The 18,119-nt window shown below is 38.5% G+C and overlaps 1 protein-coding gene across 4 annotated transcripts in view; it reads left to right on the top strand.

The window, feature by feature from the left end:
* Window positions 1-18,119, top strand: part of tmem161b (transmembrane protein 161B) — a 75,761-nt gene that overhangs the window by 48,901 nt on the left and 8,741 nt on the right. For 3 of the 4 annotated variants that reach the window (XM_061906298.1, XM_061906297.1, XM_061906299.1), the window contains 6 exons: window positions 3,255-3,406; window positions 3,490-3,550; window positions 3,622-3,762; window positions 8,173-8,286; window positions 12,727-12,901; window positions 16,773-16,869. In XM_061906298.1, coding sequence (XP_061762282.1) covers window positions 3,255-3,406; window positions 3,490-3,550; window positions 3,622-3,762; window positions 8,173-8,286; window positions 12,727-12,901; window positions 16,773-16,869 — 740 coding nt within the window. Of the gene's footprint in view, window positions 1-3,254; window positions 3,407-3,489; window positions 3,551-3,621; window positions 3,763-8,172; window positions 8,287-12,726; window positions 12,902-16,772; window positions 16,870-17,137; window positions 17,208-18,119 lie in introns of all 4 variants that reach the window. The other variant, XM_061906300.1, reaches the window with a different exon arrangement.

An 18,119-nucleotide genomic window follows, 5' to 3' on the forward strand; every position in this document is an offset into this window, starting at 1 on the left:
TTTGGTGTGTTTTTAAGGAAAAAAAAACGTGTCCAAGCTATGTTTTTGAAGCATTTTGTGTTTAAGCAAATGGACAATCACACTTCCATTACGTTCACTTTTAACCATCCTATGGTAAATACCACAGGTTAGCATCTCCTTTGTCTGTAAAAGAGGCCAAATCATTTCAGGATGATTGTGTAGATCCAAGCAGCAGCGGATGCTCTAAAATGACTTGGAGATCTCCTACTTGGTTTGACTGCCAGCACTTTTATGGTCCACGGCTCCCAGCTATTTTGCTACGCTGAATGATGGTCTAATAATATGCATTATCCTTGCCGCCAACCATAGGAATCAATCTTCTCCAGGGCTCCTGGTCAACCTTGGCTCGCCGCGGTCAGATGGTGTGTCATTTCCTGGCTACGTCAAAGATTGGAGGCCTAAATTTCCCGGTGCAACACCTGACATGGGAAAAGATAGACCAGGGAGCAGATGACATGGGACTATGGATATGAGCAAATGCGTTTCCTCAATTTATGTGCTAATAGAGCACTTGATTTAAGTTTTCCTGGTTGCTGTAATGACAATGTTTTTGACTCTCTAGACCTGAAGTGTAGTACTATGTAGTTTTATAAGATGTAGCCTCACTTATGGTCCTGAAATATACAGTATGTACTCATTAGGCTAACCATTAAACATACCTGCACAATGTAAAGATACCATATCAATATTTCTGCCTTTATTAATTTGCATCATACTATTGAGTTAATTAGTACTGCAATAGAAGCATTAAGTGGTGACTTTCATACAGAGATGGCACCAAAACAATGTACAGTTATTCACTGTTGCACAATAAAACTACGTAAAACAACTCTTTAATATGACTGTATCTATACAAGTATAACAAATATAGTATTCCACTGGGGAAAAATTAGTGTTATAGATATTTTGTGTGCAGCATGCAATTTGTGTTCTAACTTTCAAGTTTTGTAACAAGGCAGTACACGTAATAACTTGTAAACATGTTGTATTATTGTTTTGATTTAATTATGAGTGCACTTTTATTTTAAAACTTGACTATAAGCTAATTAGGGATGGGAATCTTACACAGACTCGATTTGATTACGATTCTTGTGAATATTTGATTCAGAATAAATTCTCGATTCAACGCAAAACTTGATTGTAAATGATTCTGCGCTATTACATATACATAAAAATGATTTCAAAACCTTTTTAAAACATGTCACAGATTACAAAAGCTTCTCTTAGCGGTTAACATATGACGAGTAAGCACAGAAATATCCTAAAAAAATATAGTTTTTAAGTAGATTCTTAAAAAAAAAATCAGTTATTTATTTTGGTGAATATTTGAAAATTATGAATACGTTTTGGAATCGGTTTTAACAGGGATTGCAATTCAATTGAGAATACATGTTTTCAGCTCCCCTAATAGATCGCCTGAAGAAAAATATGAAATCACGAGTCTTGTCAGATGTTCATTCACTATTTTAATTGTGTGGACAAAAAACATGGAACATGACACTAAACTATAGTCATTTCGAATGGCAACTTTCTGGCTTGAAGGAGCACAAAGAAATTAAGAGTAGTAACCAGTAATCTTTTCATTTTTAGATCAGGCAGGGAAAAAAATGATAATGAAATCACTCAATTCTGAGGAAAAAAATAAGGAATCATCATGTAAATTAAAATTTCTAAAGCAAACACCTGCTTAAGATTAAATATGTTCCTCCTGCATTTAAAAAGAGGTATTCACACCTTGGAGAGCTGTTGCACCAGGTGGATTGACATGAGTCATGGCTCTAACTCAGGAGATGTCAATTAAAATAAAGGGTAGAATTATCAAACTTCTTCAAAAAGGCAAATCATCACACACAATGTTGCAAAATGTGTTGACAGTTAGCTGTTTTTAAAATCTGGACCATGCACTAACATGGGAAGGTTATAAAAGGCAAGCACACTGGTAGACGAAGGAAAACAAAGTGTTAAAACAGAAAACTTAAAGTGAAGTGAATTATATTTATATAGCGCTTTTCTCTAGTGACTCAAAGCGCTTTACATAGTGATACCCAATATCTAAGTTACATTTAAACCAGTGTAGGTGGCACCGGGAGCAGGTGGGTAAAGTGTCTTGCCCAAGGACACAACGGCAGTGACTAGGGTGGCGGAAGCGGGATTGAACCTGCAACCCTCAACTTCTGGCATGGCCACTCTACCAACCGAGCTATACCGCAATGTCTTGAAAACAGAAAATGTACTGTAAGAAACCGCCTGAAAGAAATGAGATTTAAATACCGAAAAGCTTAACGAAAGCCGCCATTAATACCTAAACATAAAAATACAAGGGTACAATGGGCAAAGGATAAGCAATCACGGACTACTGATGACTGAACGCGTCATATTCGGTGATGAATTGCAAATCTGCATTGGGCAAGATGATGATGCCGTAACTTTTGTCTGCTGTTGTTCCAATGAGATTTATGAAGACGACTGCCTGAAGAAAAAAAAGGGAATTTACACGGTCACTGATGATATGGAGCTGCAAGTCATGTCAGGTAATAACACAGGGGAGATGGCTTTCATTACAGCTTCAATAAATGCACATCTTCACATTGACGTTTTGGACACTTATTCCATCAAATAGAATGTTTGGGAACAGTATAATTTTTTTAAATTGTTGATTTAATTTAGTTTTTCTTGTAGCCAGAAAGTTGCCATTATCTGCTTTCTACAAAATTAAACAACTACAGTAAATTAACATACTCCAAATCTGATAATGCCATAATGTTTTCTATGGGTTTTATGCACACAGTAATTTGAATTAAATGAAAGTTGTCCGTTTCAACACATTTTGGGCCTCTACCACCTGCATGTCTATATCGCTGTAAAGGAAGACTTTTTGAAGGTGGCATGCCGCGACAAGGATAGTTTCCTCCTCTCATGATGCAAAATAACAGCTGTTAATATGTCAAAGTCAGTGGGATTGAATTGACTCATTTTAGCATTCAATTTAGTTTTATCAACAGTCAAGGATGCACTACGAACTTAAAGTGTAGTGTGAGTGTATATAATTAAGTTAAATGTATCGATTGTCGCTATAAAAAAAAACAATGATTTTAAATTATTAAAAATGATTCATGATGGAATACAAAATTTTTTAAGGCAGACAAACTGACAAATTGAATGTCCTGAGAATCCACTGAAGCATTCCTTTATCAAATGATGTGTTGGATTTTCCTTGACAATGGCCCTTCCAGCAAGACGCTCTTCTCTCTGACGGCCCACTACTTTAAGCTTGAAGAAGGAGGCGAGCGCTCCCTTTGCATTACCTTCGGCTTCTTCTTCTTCGTCAAAGCCATGGTCATCCTCATTGTCACTGAAAACTACCTGGAGTTCGGTCTGGAGACGGGTGAGTGCTCGCGTCACTCCTTCCGATGCCTATATGAACCACACTTGTGAAAATTGTAATGTGTTTTGTTCTTAATTTTGAAGGTTTTGCAAACTTTTCTGACAGCGCTTTACAGTTCCTGGAACACCAAGGCTTGGAGTCACAGTAAGGATGTTTTCCGGCATAATTATTTTGTTTGAATGACTTAACATTTAGTTGTGTTCTGTCTTCCACAGGGGTCCTATATCGAAACTTACTTTCAAGCTAATACTAGCCTTTTTGTGTGCCCTGATTGGAGCCTTTTTAACCTTCCCTGGACTGCGATTGGCCCAGATGCACCTCGATGCCCTCAATGTGACCACAGCCAAATTTACACAGTACGCACAGTATTTTACTGTTTGTTTGTTGCATACAATTTTATCCATCTAATGTCTTATCGCAGAGGAATACAACAGGGACTTTTTTTGGAATGTTTTTCCTATCGTTCACAATCATTATTAATATTTTTTTTTATGCATTCTAAATTTTAAATAAGTTCGATCAAAAGTTTGTACAATGGAGCCTATGGCAGCCGTTCAATTCTGCCTATAGAGCCCCTAAAAAACATAGAAAAACCACCCCATTAAGGTTTTATATACATGATGTAAGTATATATTGTATGTACCCTATTTTACACCGGGTTGTTAGGCGCATTAAAGGCATCGTATTTATTTTTTATTTTTTCAAATTGAAAACACTTCTTTGTGGTCAACATAACTTATGTATTGTTGTTTTTTTGGTCAAAATGTTGCACAGATTATGTTTTACAAATCAATTTATAGCCGCTTTCTGACAGTCGCTTCAGGATGCGCCGTTTTGTGGGCGGTCTTATTTACGTGGCTCACCTTCAGCAGCGTCTTTTCACCGTCATCTTTGTTGTACCAGTGTTGCATACAAGGACGAGAGTGGAAGAAGTGTCAAAAAGATGGAGCTAACTGTTTTAGTGACATTCAGACTTTATTTAAATCAATAACGGAGCATCATCTCTTCATCCGTGACTCACTAGTGCAATAACAATGCCGGAAATGTGTCACTTATGACTAAATTCCTTGGGTGAATCATGTAAAATCACTACACCGGTATGTTTTAGCGCATTCATGGCAAGTTTACTGACAGATATAACTAAGAACTTTACATTACTTTATATTAGAAATGGCAACAGCGGCGGATTAATGTTCAATGAGAAGATAGAGGAAAAGAAGAAGCATATTGACACGGACTACAATGGCAGACACGGGCAAATTTTTAGGACTTATGTGGATCCCAAATACACATCAGCAGGTACCACAAGGTAAGAAAAGTTGCTTTTGCATAATATTGCGAAACAAAACGTCAGATAATGTCTTACCATACACACACACCATAAAAATACTCGTATGTGGAAGCACATTACAATCCATCAAGCGGTGCGGCTTCATAGCTTAACAAAGTCGTACTAACATTTTGATAGATTTTCGAGCGCTGTGTGTAATAGGATAGGATAGGATAGGTCTTTATTGTCATTGCACAAGTACAACAAAACTTTGTTAATGTTCTATATTTTCAATGGAACATATACAATGTTTGTGTTGTTTGCTTGAGTCATATTGCAGTCTACAAGTACCTAAAATGTGACTGCCATCATATTGCAGTTTACACATATCTTTTATGTGTGACTGCCGTCTCCTGGTCACACTTATCATTTCACCCTGTACCAAATAAAAAATATGTTCGAGGTCGATAAGCACAACCAAAATTATTCCACCGGGTTATAAGGCGCACTGTCGAGTTTTGAGAAAATGAAAGGATCTTAAGTGCGCCTTATAGTCCGAGAAATATGGTAATGTAGTAACGGGCACATTTATAAAAACATTGAATATTTTAAGTATTTTGATAATTTTAAGCATACGCGGTGCATTAATTAAAAAAACGCATCACAATGTTAGTTTTTGTTTTTCTTCATTACTGATATCTTCTCACTGCAGACTTTATGAGAGCCAACAAACATAATGTATCAGCACTTACTGTACAAGGTCTGCTGTCATTAGAATGCCGACTGCTAGGATATTCATATATTCCCCGCGCGGGGGGATCAAGTGCTCTTTGTGTCGTTCTTGCCATATCCAGGTCGTAAATTATTGTCAACGTGTCCCAACTTGTCGGATTATATCCTCAAACATTTACTTTCCAGGTGAGAGGCATGATTTAAGATCTACAATAAACTTACAGGAAGCAGGGAGACGAGGAAACCGCACAACACTCGATGTAAACATAGGCACACACGGAAGTGATCACGTCGTCGCTATAAATAGTCTGTCTGCGTTAGCGTTAATAATAAAAATATCACTAATAGTTGGTTAATATTCAAGTCACGAAATGTAAATTGAGCATTGTTGGCGCTTTTTGAATGGTTATCGGATTTTTTGGGCGGAATAGTGGAGCTCCCCTTTTATTTATATTTGTTTAATAAAGTACATTAAGAAAAGCAATCCATCCGTCATCATGTCTTTAATAATGATTGTGAACGATATGCAAAATACCCCAAAAAGTGAAGTTATCCTTTAAGGGGGTGGCATGGCTATTGCAGGGGATCGTGAAATTTCTGGTTGATTAGACTTAAAAATATATACAGTACTTTTTATGTAGTCCCCGCCAAGTTTCTCACAAATGTAAATGTCTTCATATACACTAACAATAATTTGTCTTACTGTATTGTAGTTTATAATGTACCTTACTGGTTTAAAATAAAAGCATGAAGAAATAATTGCTACAATATTCTTGTTAGCATCCAAGGTAACGAACGTTTAGCGCGCTAGCCATTCGCGGATTAGCTGTCAGCTAACAATTAGTGTGGTAGCTGTTAGATATGTCGAAATACTACAGGCCGGTGGCGTTAACCTCCCACATCATGAAGACCATGGAGAGGTTGGTCCTGGAACAACTCCGCCCTACAGTCAAGCCCCACCTGGACCCACTCCAATTCGCCTACCAGCCACGACTGGGAGTGGAGGACGCAGTCATCTACCTGCTGAACCGAGCCCACACCCACCTGGACAAGCCTGCGAGCAGTGTGAGGGTCATGTTTTTTGACTTCTCCAGTGCTTTCAATACTATACGGCCTGGGCTACTGGGTGTGAAGTTGGACAAGATGCAGGTGGAGGCCCCCTTGGTGTCCTGGGTTGTAGATTACCTGACTGAAAGACCACAGTACGTTCGACTGCAGGACTGTCTGTCTGACAGGCTGGTCAGCAACACCGGGGCCCCGCAGGGTACAGTCCTCTCCCCCTTCCTCTTCACCATTTACGCCACCGATTCCACTATCAGTCAGAGTCCTGCCAACTTCAGAAGTTTTCTGATGACTCTGCGATAGTGGGGTGTATTGAGGATGGGGATGACGAGGAATACAGAGCACTGGTGGAGGACTTTGTCACATGATGTGGAAAGAACCACCTCCAGCTTAATGTGACGAAGACCAAGGAGCTGGTTGCGGACCCGGGAAGGAGGAGGAGTACTTCAGCGACCCCTGTTTCCATCAGGGAGGTGGATGTGGACATGGTTGAGGATTATAAATACCTCGGTGTACACATGGATAACAAGCTGAATGGGTCAAAACACGCTGAGGCCCTCTACAAGAAGGGACAGAGCCGCCTCTACTTCCTCAGGAGGCTAGGATCCTTCAACGTCTGTACAAAGATGTTGAGGATGTTCTACGAGTCTGTGGTGGCGAGCGCTTTCTTGTATGCCGTGGCTTGCTGGGGGAGCGGGCTAAGAGTGAGGGACACAAACAGACTGGACAAGTTGGGAGAGAAGGCCAGTAACGTGGTGGTAGTGGAGCTGGACTCTCTGGCGGTGGTGTCAGAGAGGAGAAGTTTAGCAAAACTCCTAGCCATTATGGTCAACACCTCCCACCCACTACACTCGGACCTTGCGGAGAGAATGAGCACGTTCAGTGGAAGGCTCAGATTCCCTAAATGCAACACGGAACGACACTGGAGGTCCTTCATACCGACAGCCATCAGACTGTATAAGGTGTATGTTACTTGACTGCACTTAAATGTAGAATATATTTATACTATTCATATATTATATATAATATATGTTATGTATTATTTATTATTATTAGTGTCTATTGTGAGCAAACTATGGTGCTGAATTTCCCCCATGGATCAATTAAGTACTTTCTATTCTATTCTATTCTACTCTATAGTGAGTAGCGTGCCAGTGGCTAACCAGCGATGAAAGCGCTCGCGGCCAGGTGGCAATTAAGGTGCTCATTGCTAGCTGGCTATTAGCGGCGCTATACTGTATTATTTCAGATATCGCATACAATAGTAACAAGGTACTTTTAAGACTATTTTAATTTAAAATACAATTTATACAAAATATAGAAGTAGGGTTCTCCTTCTCTATCAGTCCTTGACCCAGAAAATGTTTTAGACCCCTACCTTAATTTGTTATTAACGCATTTAATATATCTTCAATATATATGTGAGTGTGAATGTTGTCTGTCTATCTGTGTTGGCCCTGCGATGAGGTGGCGACTTGTCCAGGGTGTACCCTGCCTTCCGCCCGATTGTAGCTGAGATAGGCGCCAGCGCCCCCCGCGACCCCGAACGGGAATAAGCGGCAGAAAATGGATGGATGGATGGATACTGTAGTTGTTATATTAAATATGTTTGAGGTCAAAATGTGTGTACAAATTGTGCATGCAAATCATGACTTCATTGTTTTTAATTAGTCATCTTCTCTTTATTTTCCCCGTTCTGTAGGACTTTGCTGCATATCAACTTCCTTTCCCCACTTATCATGGTCCTGCTGTGGGTGAAGCCCATTACCAAGGACTACATAATGAACCCCACCCTCGGAAAGGACAGCTCACCTTTGTAAGTCAGCTGCATCCAAATTCATTCAGTATACACTACCCATGCATTTCATACATTTCTACAAGGTTGTCCAAACTTTTGAGAAAAGTAAAACATGTGCCAATAGACCACGGGCCAAACCGTGATTTTAAGCGTAAAGCACAAATAGCCTAAATGTAAATAATAATGTTCCTTCAATTAGTGCAAATATCATTGACAGATGACAATTTACTCAAACAATGATAGGTTTGAACACATGTATTTATTTATAAATGTCAGGAATGGTTGTATGTTGTCTTTAAATTGAAGTGGAGTGGGAATTGTTTTTTGGCAACACTTAGTGGTCACTATGATTCTTATTCTCTTGACGCACGGCATTGAATAATGTGGACACGTTTGTTACTGGGTGCTTTTTAATGCGCTCCTCTCTTGAAGACTTTATAAGTAATATGCAGTTTTAATTATTTGGTCATTGTTTTATATTGACAAATGTCGCAATTTATAAACTGCATTATTGATCTGTTAAAGACAAATATTATGTGTATTAAGCTTGTAATATACTGTGTACTTAGCTGTTGTGTAACCAATAGCTCCTTTCTTTGTAACTGACCTGATAAAAAAAACAACTTTGTGTGCTTATTGGAGGACATTTGGATGTTAACTGCCTGTCCAGTGTTGCAGGACTTGTTTTTATTGGAGCTAATATCAGGATGTTTCAAATTAATGTATGTCGATATGATTGATGTGTTTGCTGATTGATATGTGACTGATATATGACATAATTATCGGACCCTAGCACCCCTAGTGAGCTTAAAAGAATCGACCAATACCGATTATTAGTAATCAAGGAGGCCAATAACCGATATGTGGAGCCAATTTTTATTTGCAGTAAAATGTAGCTAAATATGAGCAGTATACTGTCAGTAAAGAAACAGCTGGACAAGGCTCATCTTAAATGGTAAATGGGTTGTACTTGTATAGCGCTTTTCTACCTTCAAGGTACTCAAAGCACTTTGACACTACTTCTACAATCACACACACATTCACACACTGATGGAGAGAGCTGCCATGCAAGGCACTAACCAGCAACCAACAGGAGCAAGGGTGAAGTGTCTTGCTCAGGACACAATGGACGTGACGAAGTTGGTACAAGGTGGGGATAGAACCAGGCACAGCCGGGTTGCGCACGGCCGCTCTGGTTATTACTACGAACTTACTCTTTACTTATCACAATGTTTTTTATTTTTTAATATTAAATTCTGGTATCATAGGTGTCTACATCGTATCTGATGATGTATTTATGTTGTGGTTGCGAAAACATTTAAATGTATATTAGGGTTGTACGGTATACTGGTACTACAAACCCTGTTTCCGTATGAGTTGGGAAATTGCGTTAGATGTAAATACAAACAGAATACTATGATTTGCAAATAATTTTCAACCCATATTCAGTTGAATATGCTACAAAGACAACATATTTGTTGTTCAAACTGATAAACATTTTTTTTTTTTTTTGCAAATAATCATTAACTTTAGAATTTGATGCCAGCAACACGTGACAAAGAAGTTGGGAAATGTGGCAATAAATACTGATAAAGTTGAGGAATACTCATCAAACACTTATTTGGAACATCCCACAGGTGTGCAGGCTAATTGGGAACGGGTGGGTGCCATGATTGGGTATAAAAGCAGCTTCCATGAAATGGTAAGTAATTCACAAACAAGGATGGGGCGAGGGTCACCAATTTGTAAGCAAATTGTCGAACAGTTTTAGAACAACATTTCTCAACGAGCTATTGCTAAGAATTTAGGGATTTTACCATCTATGGTCCGTATAATCATCAAAAGGTTCAGAGAATCTGGAGAAATCACTGCACGTAAGCGATGATATTATAGACTTTTGATCCCTCAGGCGGTACTGCATTGAAAACCGAATTCAGTGTGTAAAGGATATCACCACATGGACTCAGGAACACTTCATAAAACCACTGTCAGTAACTACAGTTGGTTGCTATATCTGTAAGTGCAAGTTAAAACTCTGCTTTGCAAAGAAAAAACCATTTATCAACAACACCAAGGAAAGCCACTGGCTTCGCTGGGCCCAAGCTCATCTAAGATGAACTGATGCAAAGTGGAAAAGTGTTCTTTGGTCTGAGGAGTCCACATTTCAAATCATATTTGGAAACTGTGGACGTGGTGCAACATATGTTGTCATCCAAGCAACATTATCATGGATGCCCCTGCTTATTTCAGCTAGACAATGCTAAGCCACGTGTTAGAACAGCGTGGTTTCGTAGTAAAAGCGTGCGGGTACTTTCCTGGCCCGCCTGCAGTCCAGACCTGTCTCCCATGGAAAATGTGTGGCGCATTATGAAGCGTAAAATATGACAGCGGAGACCCCGGACTGTTGAACGACTAATGCTCTACATAAAACAAGAATGAGAAAGAATTCCACTTTGAAAGCTTCAACGTTTAGTTTCCTCAGTTCCCAAAACGTTTATTGAGTGTTTTTATTAGAAAAGGTGATGTAACACAGTGGTGACCATGCCCCTTCCCAACTACTTTGGCACGTGTTGCAGCCAAGAAATTCTAAGTTAATTATTATTTGCAAAAAAAATAAAGTTTATGAGTTTGAACATCAAATATCTTGTCTTTGTAGTGCATTCAATTGAATATGGGTTGAATTTGCAAATCATTGTATTCCGTTTATATTTACATCTAACACAATTTCCCAACTCATATGGAAACGAGGTTTGTAGTATAGTATTGTGGTACTAATGAATCAAAACTGGTACTATACTCTGTTTGAAAACTACCGGTTCGCCATATTTTTTTTACAGGCATGACGGCGCGTCTTCACATAATGACATTGCTGGTTTTAGGAGCAGAGGAGCATTTTCGGCAGCATACAATCCAGGAGTACTTACTAGCCGACACAGTATGTAGGGAGAATGGCACATTTTGGTCTAAAAAATAACGATAAAGGTGAAGCTACAACACTGAAACGCCCTCAGGAAGAGGTGCTTTAAAACAGGGCTAGCTAGCTAGCGGCCAAAGTCCATCTGCAGAGGCAGTGTTTTAGCTTCTTCTAAATCATTAATCCTCGCCACTATGGCGACGAATAAAGTATGTTTCATCCAAGAAACAAAAAAAAAAAGTATCCCTGCAAGACGAGGAATTGCTAAACATGCTTCACTACACACCGTAGGAGGATACAACAGCTCACTGGTTTCGCTGCTATAAAAAGCTAGCGCCTGAATGTAAACAATTACCATGAGTGGATCTACACCTGACATCCGCTGTAATGATACCAAGTACAATAACGTATCTAGTCAATACTACAATGATTACATCGATATTTTTTATTGTCACAAAATCTTTTCTGGTTTTTTTTTTCATTCATATTATGTTCATAAACTCAGGAAATACGTACCTGGACACATGAGAACTTAAATTATGACCATTTTATGACCCTGTAACTACTTGGTATCGATTGATACCCCAATTTGTGGTATCATCCAAAACTAATGTAAAGTATCAAATAACAGAAGAATACGTGTTTATTACATTTTAACACAAGTGTAGATAGAACACGTTAAAGCAGAAAATAACCAAATAATAACAATAAATCAACCAGTCGATTAATAATACATTTTTACAGCTTGTCCTTTATAATTTGACAAAATAATAGATTGATAAATGACACAATATCTTACTGCATACGTCAGCAGCCAAATTAAGAGCCTTTTTTTGTGTACTTACTACTAAAAGTCAAGTTGTCTATTATGTTCACTATTTCATTTAAGGACAACATTGTTCTTCGATTGCAATAAGAAACATATGTTTAATGTACTTTAAGTTTTTTTGTCAAAATAAAGCAAATAATGCAAATTTTGTGTGGTCCCCTTAATTTAGAAAATGTATCAAAATACATTTCGATATTGGTAAAATTGGTCGATCCCTGTTTATGAGTATGTATTACATTTGGGAACCCACCGTTTAGCGGGCCATATTTGGCCTCTCGTTTCACTCCCCTTTGGGCACCCCTGTTGTAAAGAGTCCAATGTGCATGTCCATGGGGTTGAGGTCAAGGCTCTCAAATTCATATAACCTCAATTGGTGCGCTGCAGAATAGTCGTGCTGAAAAAGAAAATCCCTAAGCTTTTTCCACACAGTAAAAAACTTCGAATTGTTCAAAATCTTTTGCTAAGAATGTGAGCTACATAAAGAACTGAGTTCTGATTGACCACCTGTCCCAAGGCATTCGTCTGTGTAGTCCCTGACACTTAAGAGAGACTCTCTTCTAAAAAAAATCCCCTTTACAAATTGCTGGAACTATATTTCCCTTGTGGCACACAGTTCCCATGATGGAGTGATGCAGCAGTTAAAAAGAAAAGCTGCCATCCGTTCATCTCATTCTTCCTCTGTGACTCACCGCTGTCTCCCACTTGTCCATATCAGGATGGCTGAGCAGACGTACGACACACTGCGGTTATGGACCATCATACTGATGTGTGCGCTGCGACTCGCGATGCTGAGGCATCATTTGCAGGCCTACCTCAACCTGGCTCAAAAGGGCGTGGAGCAGATGAAGAAGGAGGCGGGACGAATAAGTACCATCGACCTGCAGAAGATGGTACCTGACCTCATTTGCATTGTCATCCTCGTTCTATCTTTCATATGAGATTGTCCTTGTTAGTGTCTCTCTATAGCTTTGCAGCAGTCAAAGTGATTTCATCAGACAGACATTAGCCCCCATTACAGGAGAATATGGAAGCGTCGAAGTTAGCTTATGTTACCATTAGTGGTTTAACAGAACACACATATAACACAAACACACACACACATATATATATATATATATATATATATATATATATATACATATATATATATATATATATATATACATATATGTATATATATATATATATATATATATATATATATATGTATATATATATATATATATATATATATATATATATGTATATATATATATGTATATATATATATATATATATATATATATATATATATATATATATATATATATATATATATATATGCTGCAAATTGTTAGTTACTTCTCCTGGACTGCTATTTGGGTTAAGTGGGTGAATGTCAGACTAATTATTTGAATTTTCATTCCATAAGTGGGCTGGCTCAGGGTGGAAGACAGAGTAAAACAACTTGCACTGAGCCTAGTCTATAAAATCCACTACACATCCCTGATACCAAAGTACATGTCAAACTACTTCCTTAATAATGACCGCCATACCCACAACACCAGGGGGAGCTCCACAAACCACGTTAATCCCAGATTCCGATCTAACAAGGGTCTTAACTCATTCTCTTTCTATGCCACATCAATGTGGAATGCACTCCCAACAGGTGTAAAAGTAAGTGCATCTCTATCCTCCTTCAAAACCGATCTAAATCAACACCTCCAGGCAACTTCAACCCTTTACTAACACCCTCACCCCTTCACATCCCATCTCCCCGGACTGTAAATAACCAAATGTAAATAATCAAATGTTTTTCAAATGTATAAACTTTTTCTTATGCTATCTGAACTCACTATGTTTTCTGCTCGCTGTACATATCCTACTAAGTCAGACCTACACTGTTTCCATGTCCATTTCTCTGATGATGCAATTGTTGATGACTGAAGTGCTGTTATCAACCTAACCCTCCTCATCCCACCCCCCAGATTGTAAATGATTCAATGTATATACTCTGATGATTAACCTGTGTGATGACGGTATTATGCTGATAGTATATATTTGTACCAAAAGTTGATTTACGTGGACCCCGACTTAAACAAGTTGAAAAACCTATTCGGGTGTTACCATTTAGTGGTCAATTGTCGGAATATGTACTGAACTGTGCAATCTACTAATAAAAGTTTCAATCATTCAATCAAAAATGTGAAAAATAGAGGAATTCAAATAATATTTTGAATAAAAATATATATGAAATAAAAATTCAAATAATTAGTCTGGCGTTCAGGTTTGTCACTACCCGTTTAACCCAAAAAACAGTCCAGGAGAAGTTACTAACAATTCGCAGCAGAAATGATGATTGAACATACATTTACTTATAGCTTACGTTAATAGCTGAGCTTTGCTAAATCACTATTATTAGCTGACAACACACAAAGCTTATATGTGTTCAGTATGGCATAGTCTACGTCAGTACGTGCTAATAGCTAGAAGAGAGGGTAATATAACGCTTACAATACTTGGGAAAGTTAGCGTCCTGTGCGCTGCCCTTTAAACATTTTCATGATCAATTATTTTAACTCATTGAGTGATTTTTAACTCCATGTTTTAATTGAAATGTGTAGCAGTGTATATGTATTGAGAGATATTTCATGAGATCAGATTGCGTGACTGCGTTAAAGCGCCACCTGTTGCCAAGTGATGTGTGACGTCGGCGAGGGAGTGAATCGTTAGCTGTGCCGGTATTGGTAGCTTGCGCCACCGCAGGAGTGACAGGAACTACGAAATGTTGTCGACATCTGGTCCTGGTAATGCATGTTGTTAGAGCTAGTTAAAAAAGTGTTGGTTCGTGCTTCGGTGGCTGTATCTGTCCTTTTCCATAAATGGGATGTAGTAAGATTACATGGTTATCCCTTCATTGAAGGTTCAGTATTCTCCCGAGGTTGTAGTAGTAGTGCAAATGTCACAGTAGAGTTCTACAGGCACTAGGGATGGGTACCAAATCCAGTACTTTTGTTGGCACTGACCAAATCCTGACGGTCCTACCAGGCACTGATTTACGTCAAATCCAACGGTGCCATGTTTCGGTGCCTGGGTTGCGCGTGACGTCACGCCTGGTTGCCGACTCAGCACCCTGGCACGTGTTGATCACTCCAACGACAAACTCGACCAAACTACCTCTCGGTAATGTTGCAATGTTCAATGTCAACAAATGAATTGACTCTAAAGAACATTGGAACATAATCTCAGGGCATTTAATAAATTGCAACTGGACTGTTTGGTTTGTCTTAGAAGACGTCTCGCCTCTCATCCAAGTAAGTTTCATCAGTTCATGGTGCTAAATTTAGGTTGGACAGATCTAGTTTTGGACTTAGATTGGTCAGCTCTAGTATTAGACTTAGGTTGGTCAGATCTAGTCTTAGACTAGGATTGGTCACATCTAGTTTTTGACTTAGATTGGTCAGATTTAGTCTTCGATTTAGATTGCTCAGATCTAGTCTTTGACTTAAATTGATCGCATCTAGTCTTAGACTTAGATCCGTCACATCTAGTCTTAGACTTAGATTGGTCACATATAGTTTAGCGGCTGGTGCCAAAACCCCAAATATTTATACTCCAAAACCCGGAGGGTGTTCCGGGCAAGCATAATTTTGCCCTATCGTAGTGAGAAAAATACCTATTGAGATGCAACCAAGCAATCGTACTGTCAATGCCAACGACAGTTTTGAAGTGTAATTTCCCTTCGTTAGCATTGAGGTATTGTGTGGCAGAACGATCGCTGTGAATCGACCACTAACTGCCCAAAATAGTCGGAATCATCCACTTTAGCATTCCGTTGAGATGTAAACAAATGGATGAGAGGCAAAAAAAATTTTAAGACAAACCAAACAGTCCAGTGGTGATCAATGGAATGCCCTGAGATTACAATGACCTGTATGAATGACCACATCCATAGACACGTTTCAACATGAGTTAACTAAGGCTCCACTATTCCACAAACGAGCCAGCTTGCTGCTAAAAAAACATTGGCTTTGTTGATGGCATGCTATGTAAGTGATTAGCATTAGTGACTTACATTTTTTAATTTCAACACCTGCAGACTACCGCTAAGATGCACATTACAATCAAACAGCCGGTGCATAGATATTACAATACTTACAGTATTAACACTTTGTAGGGTCGCAACTTGAGAATGCACTGGCTGAAATGACCAAGTCACCATACACTATACAGTACCACCATGTAACATCTTGGACTTGCAACTGTAATTGCACCTAATGTCATAACTGCAAATGATTCTCAGAAATGTGACATTGAAAAAAAGATAAAATAACTAACGCTTATAATAATAAGCTATTTTTTAAATGTTGCAGTGAAAAATAAAACTTTATTATCAAAATTAATATTTACTAACACACAGAAGAGTACCGAAAATTGGTACTGTTGAGGACCAGTATCAATTCCATGGTACTGTGTTGGTTTAAATGTGAATGGTACCCATCCCTAACAGGCCCAGCTACCCGTTCCGTTTTAGGACCCCCATTCAAAACTGATTTGTGTACACCTTGTACAGAATAGGATTAAATATTGTATCGGTCATTTTGACAGAGTTTGATATTGAGGATTGCCTTTTTTAAATCTGTAATTTTAATGCAAGTAACCACAATATTTTAAATATACATATAATGTACAGTATATAGTTTGAAGAAAAAAAAAATCAATAAAATAATTGTTTTGTTGCTCCTATACTGATTGTACTCTTGTCTTTTCTATTACCCCCAGGTTGCACGTGTTTTTTACTACTTGTGCGTAATCGCACTACAGTATGTGGCACCGCTGGTGATGCTGCTCCATACAACCTTGCTGCTAAAAACATTAGGTAATAACTCATCACACACCTGCACAATTTAATGGCGCCAAACCACTAGATTTGATATGAAGCATTTCAACTGCATTGTTTTGCATGTGAATGCGACAAAAAGGGCAGAAAAGGAATGAATGGGTAGAGAAGTGTAAAGTAATTCCTACTACAGAAATATCTCAAATGTGGCTATGAGACATATAGGGGGTTTTCCTCAAGCAATCTTATTGTCTATTGGCTTTAATTTTTTTTTTTTGCTTTTTTTTTTTTTTTTAAATAACTTAAGTGGTTCTCCCCATGACTGCGTGGGGTTCCCTCCGGGTACTCAGGCTTCTTCCCACCTCCAGTGTGTGAATGTGAGTATGAATGTTGTCTGTCTATCTGTGTTAGCCCTGTGATGAGGTGGCGACTTGTCTAGGGTGTACACCGCCTTCCGCCTGAATGTAGCTGAGATAGCCTGCAGCCAAGACCCTGCGATGAGGTGGCGACTTGTCCAGGGTGTACCCTGCCTTCCGCCCGATTGTAGCTGAGATAGGGTCCAGCAGCCCCCCACGACTCCAAAAGGGACAAGCTGTAGAAAATGGATGGATGAATGGAGGGTTTGAGACTTTCCCATATACTGTGTTCTCAGCTCTTACAGAGATGTTTGTTTTATGTTTATATTTGGATCACATTGCAATTTTGGGTGTGTCAAAGAGCGTATCTCTTTCATTTTTATTCTTTTTTTTTCCCCTCATACCTTTGATGTCATTCTGTCCATTTTGTTTAGGCTGACTTGGGAACGTGTTTCTTTGTTGTCAGCATTAGCAAAATAATCAGATAAATAATGATTGTGCCTGAAATTGATCAAGTAGAAGCACACTTTTCAGTTTCAACCGCCAAAAGCACTGTTTAGTCAGTCTCGACGCTTTTGTAAGATTTTGTTGGACAAAAGTCACAATTATCGGTAATATACTGGACGTACAGTATATTAATTGAATACTAATCAATCTTAAAATGCATACCCAATCAACAGACTTGAGTCGCATTCTTATTATTAGTTAGATGAACAACTTTTATTCTGAAACTTTTATCGCACAAAAATTTAAACTTCAATTAAATTAACTGACTCCGCCCTACCGGATGTTGATTTGGAATTACAGGAAGTGGAATTTAATCGATTGCAATTCAGATAATTTCCTTGAAGGCAGGTAACAAAAAGCATTTGGATGGTTTTGACCTTAATTCTAAAATACTTAAACATGAATACTAAACTCAGACATGTTCCC

This window comes from Nerophis ophidion, linkage group LG07, assembly GCF_033978795.1.
Source record: "Nerophis ophidion isolate RoL-2023_Sa linkage group LG07, RoL_Noph_v1.0, whole genome shotgun sequence".
NCBI classification, from domain to species: Eukaryota; Metazoa; Chordata; class Actinopteri; order Syngnathiformes; family Syngnathidae; genus Nerophis; species Nerophis ophidion.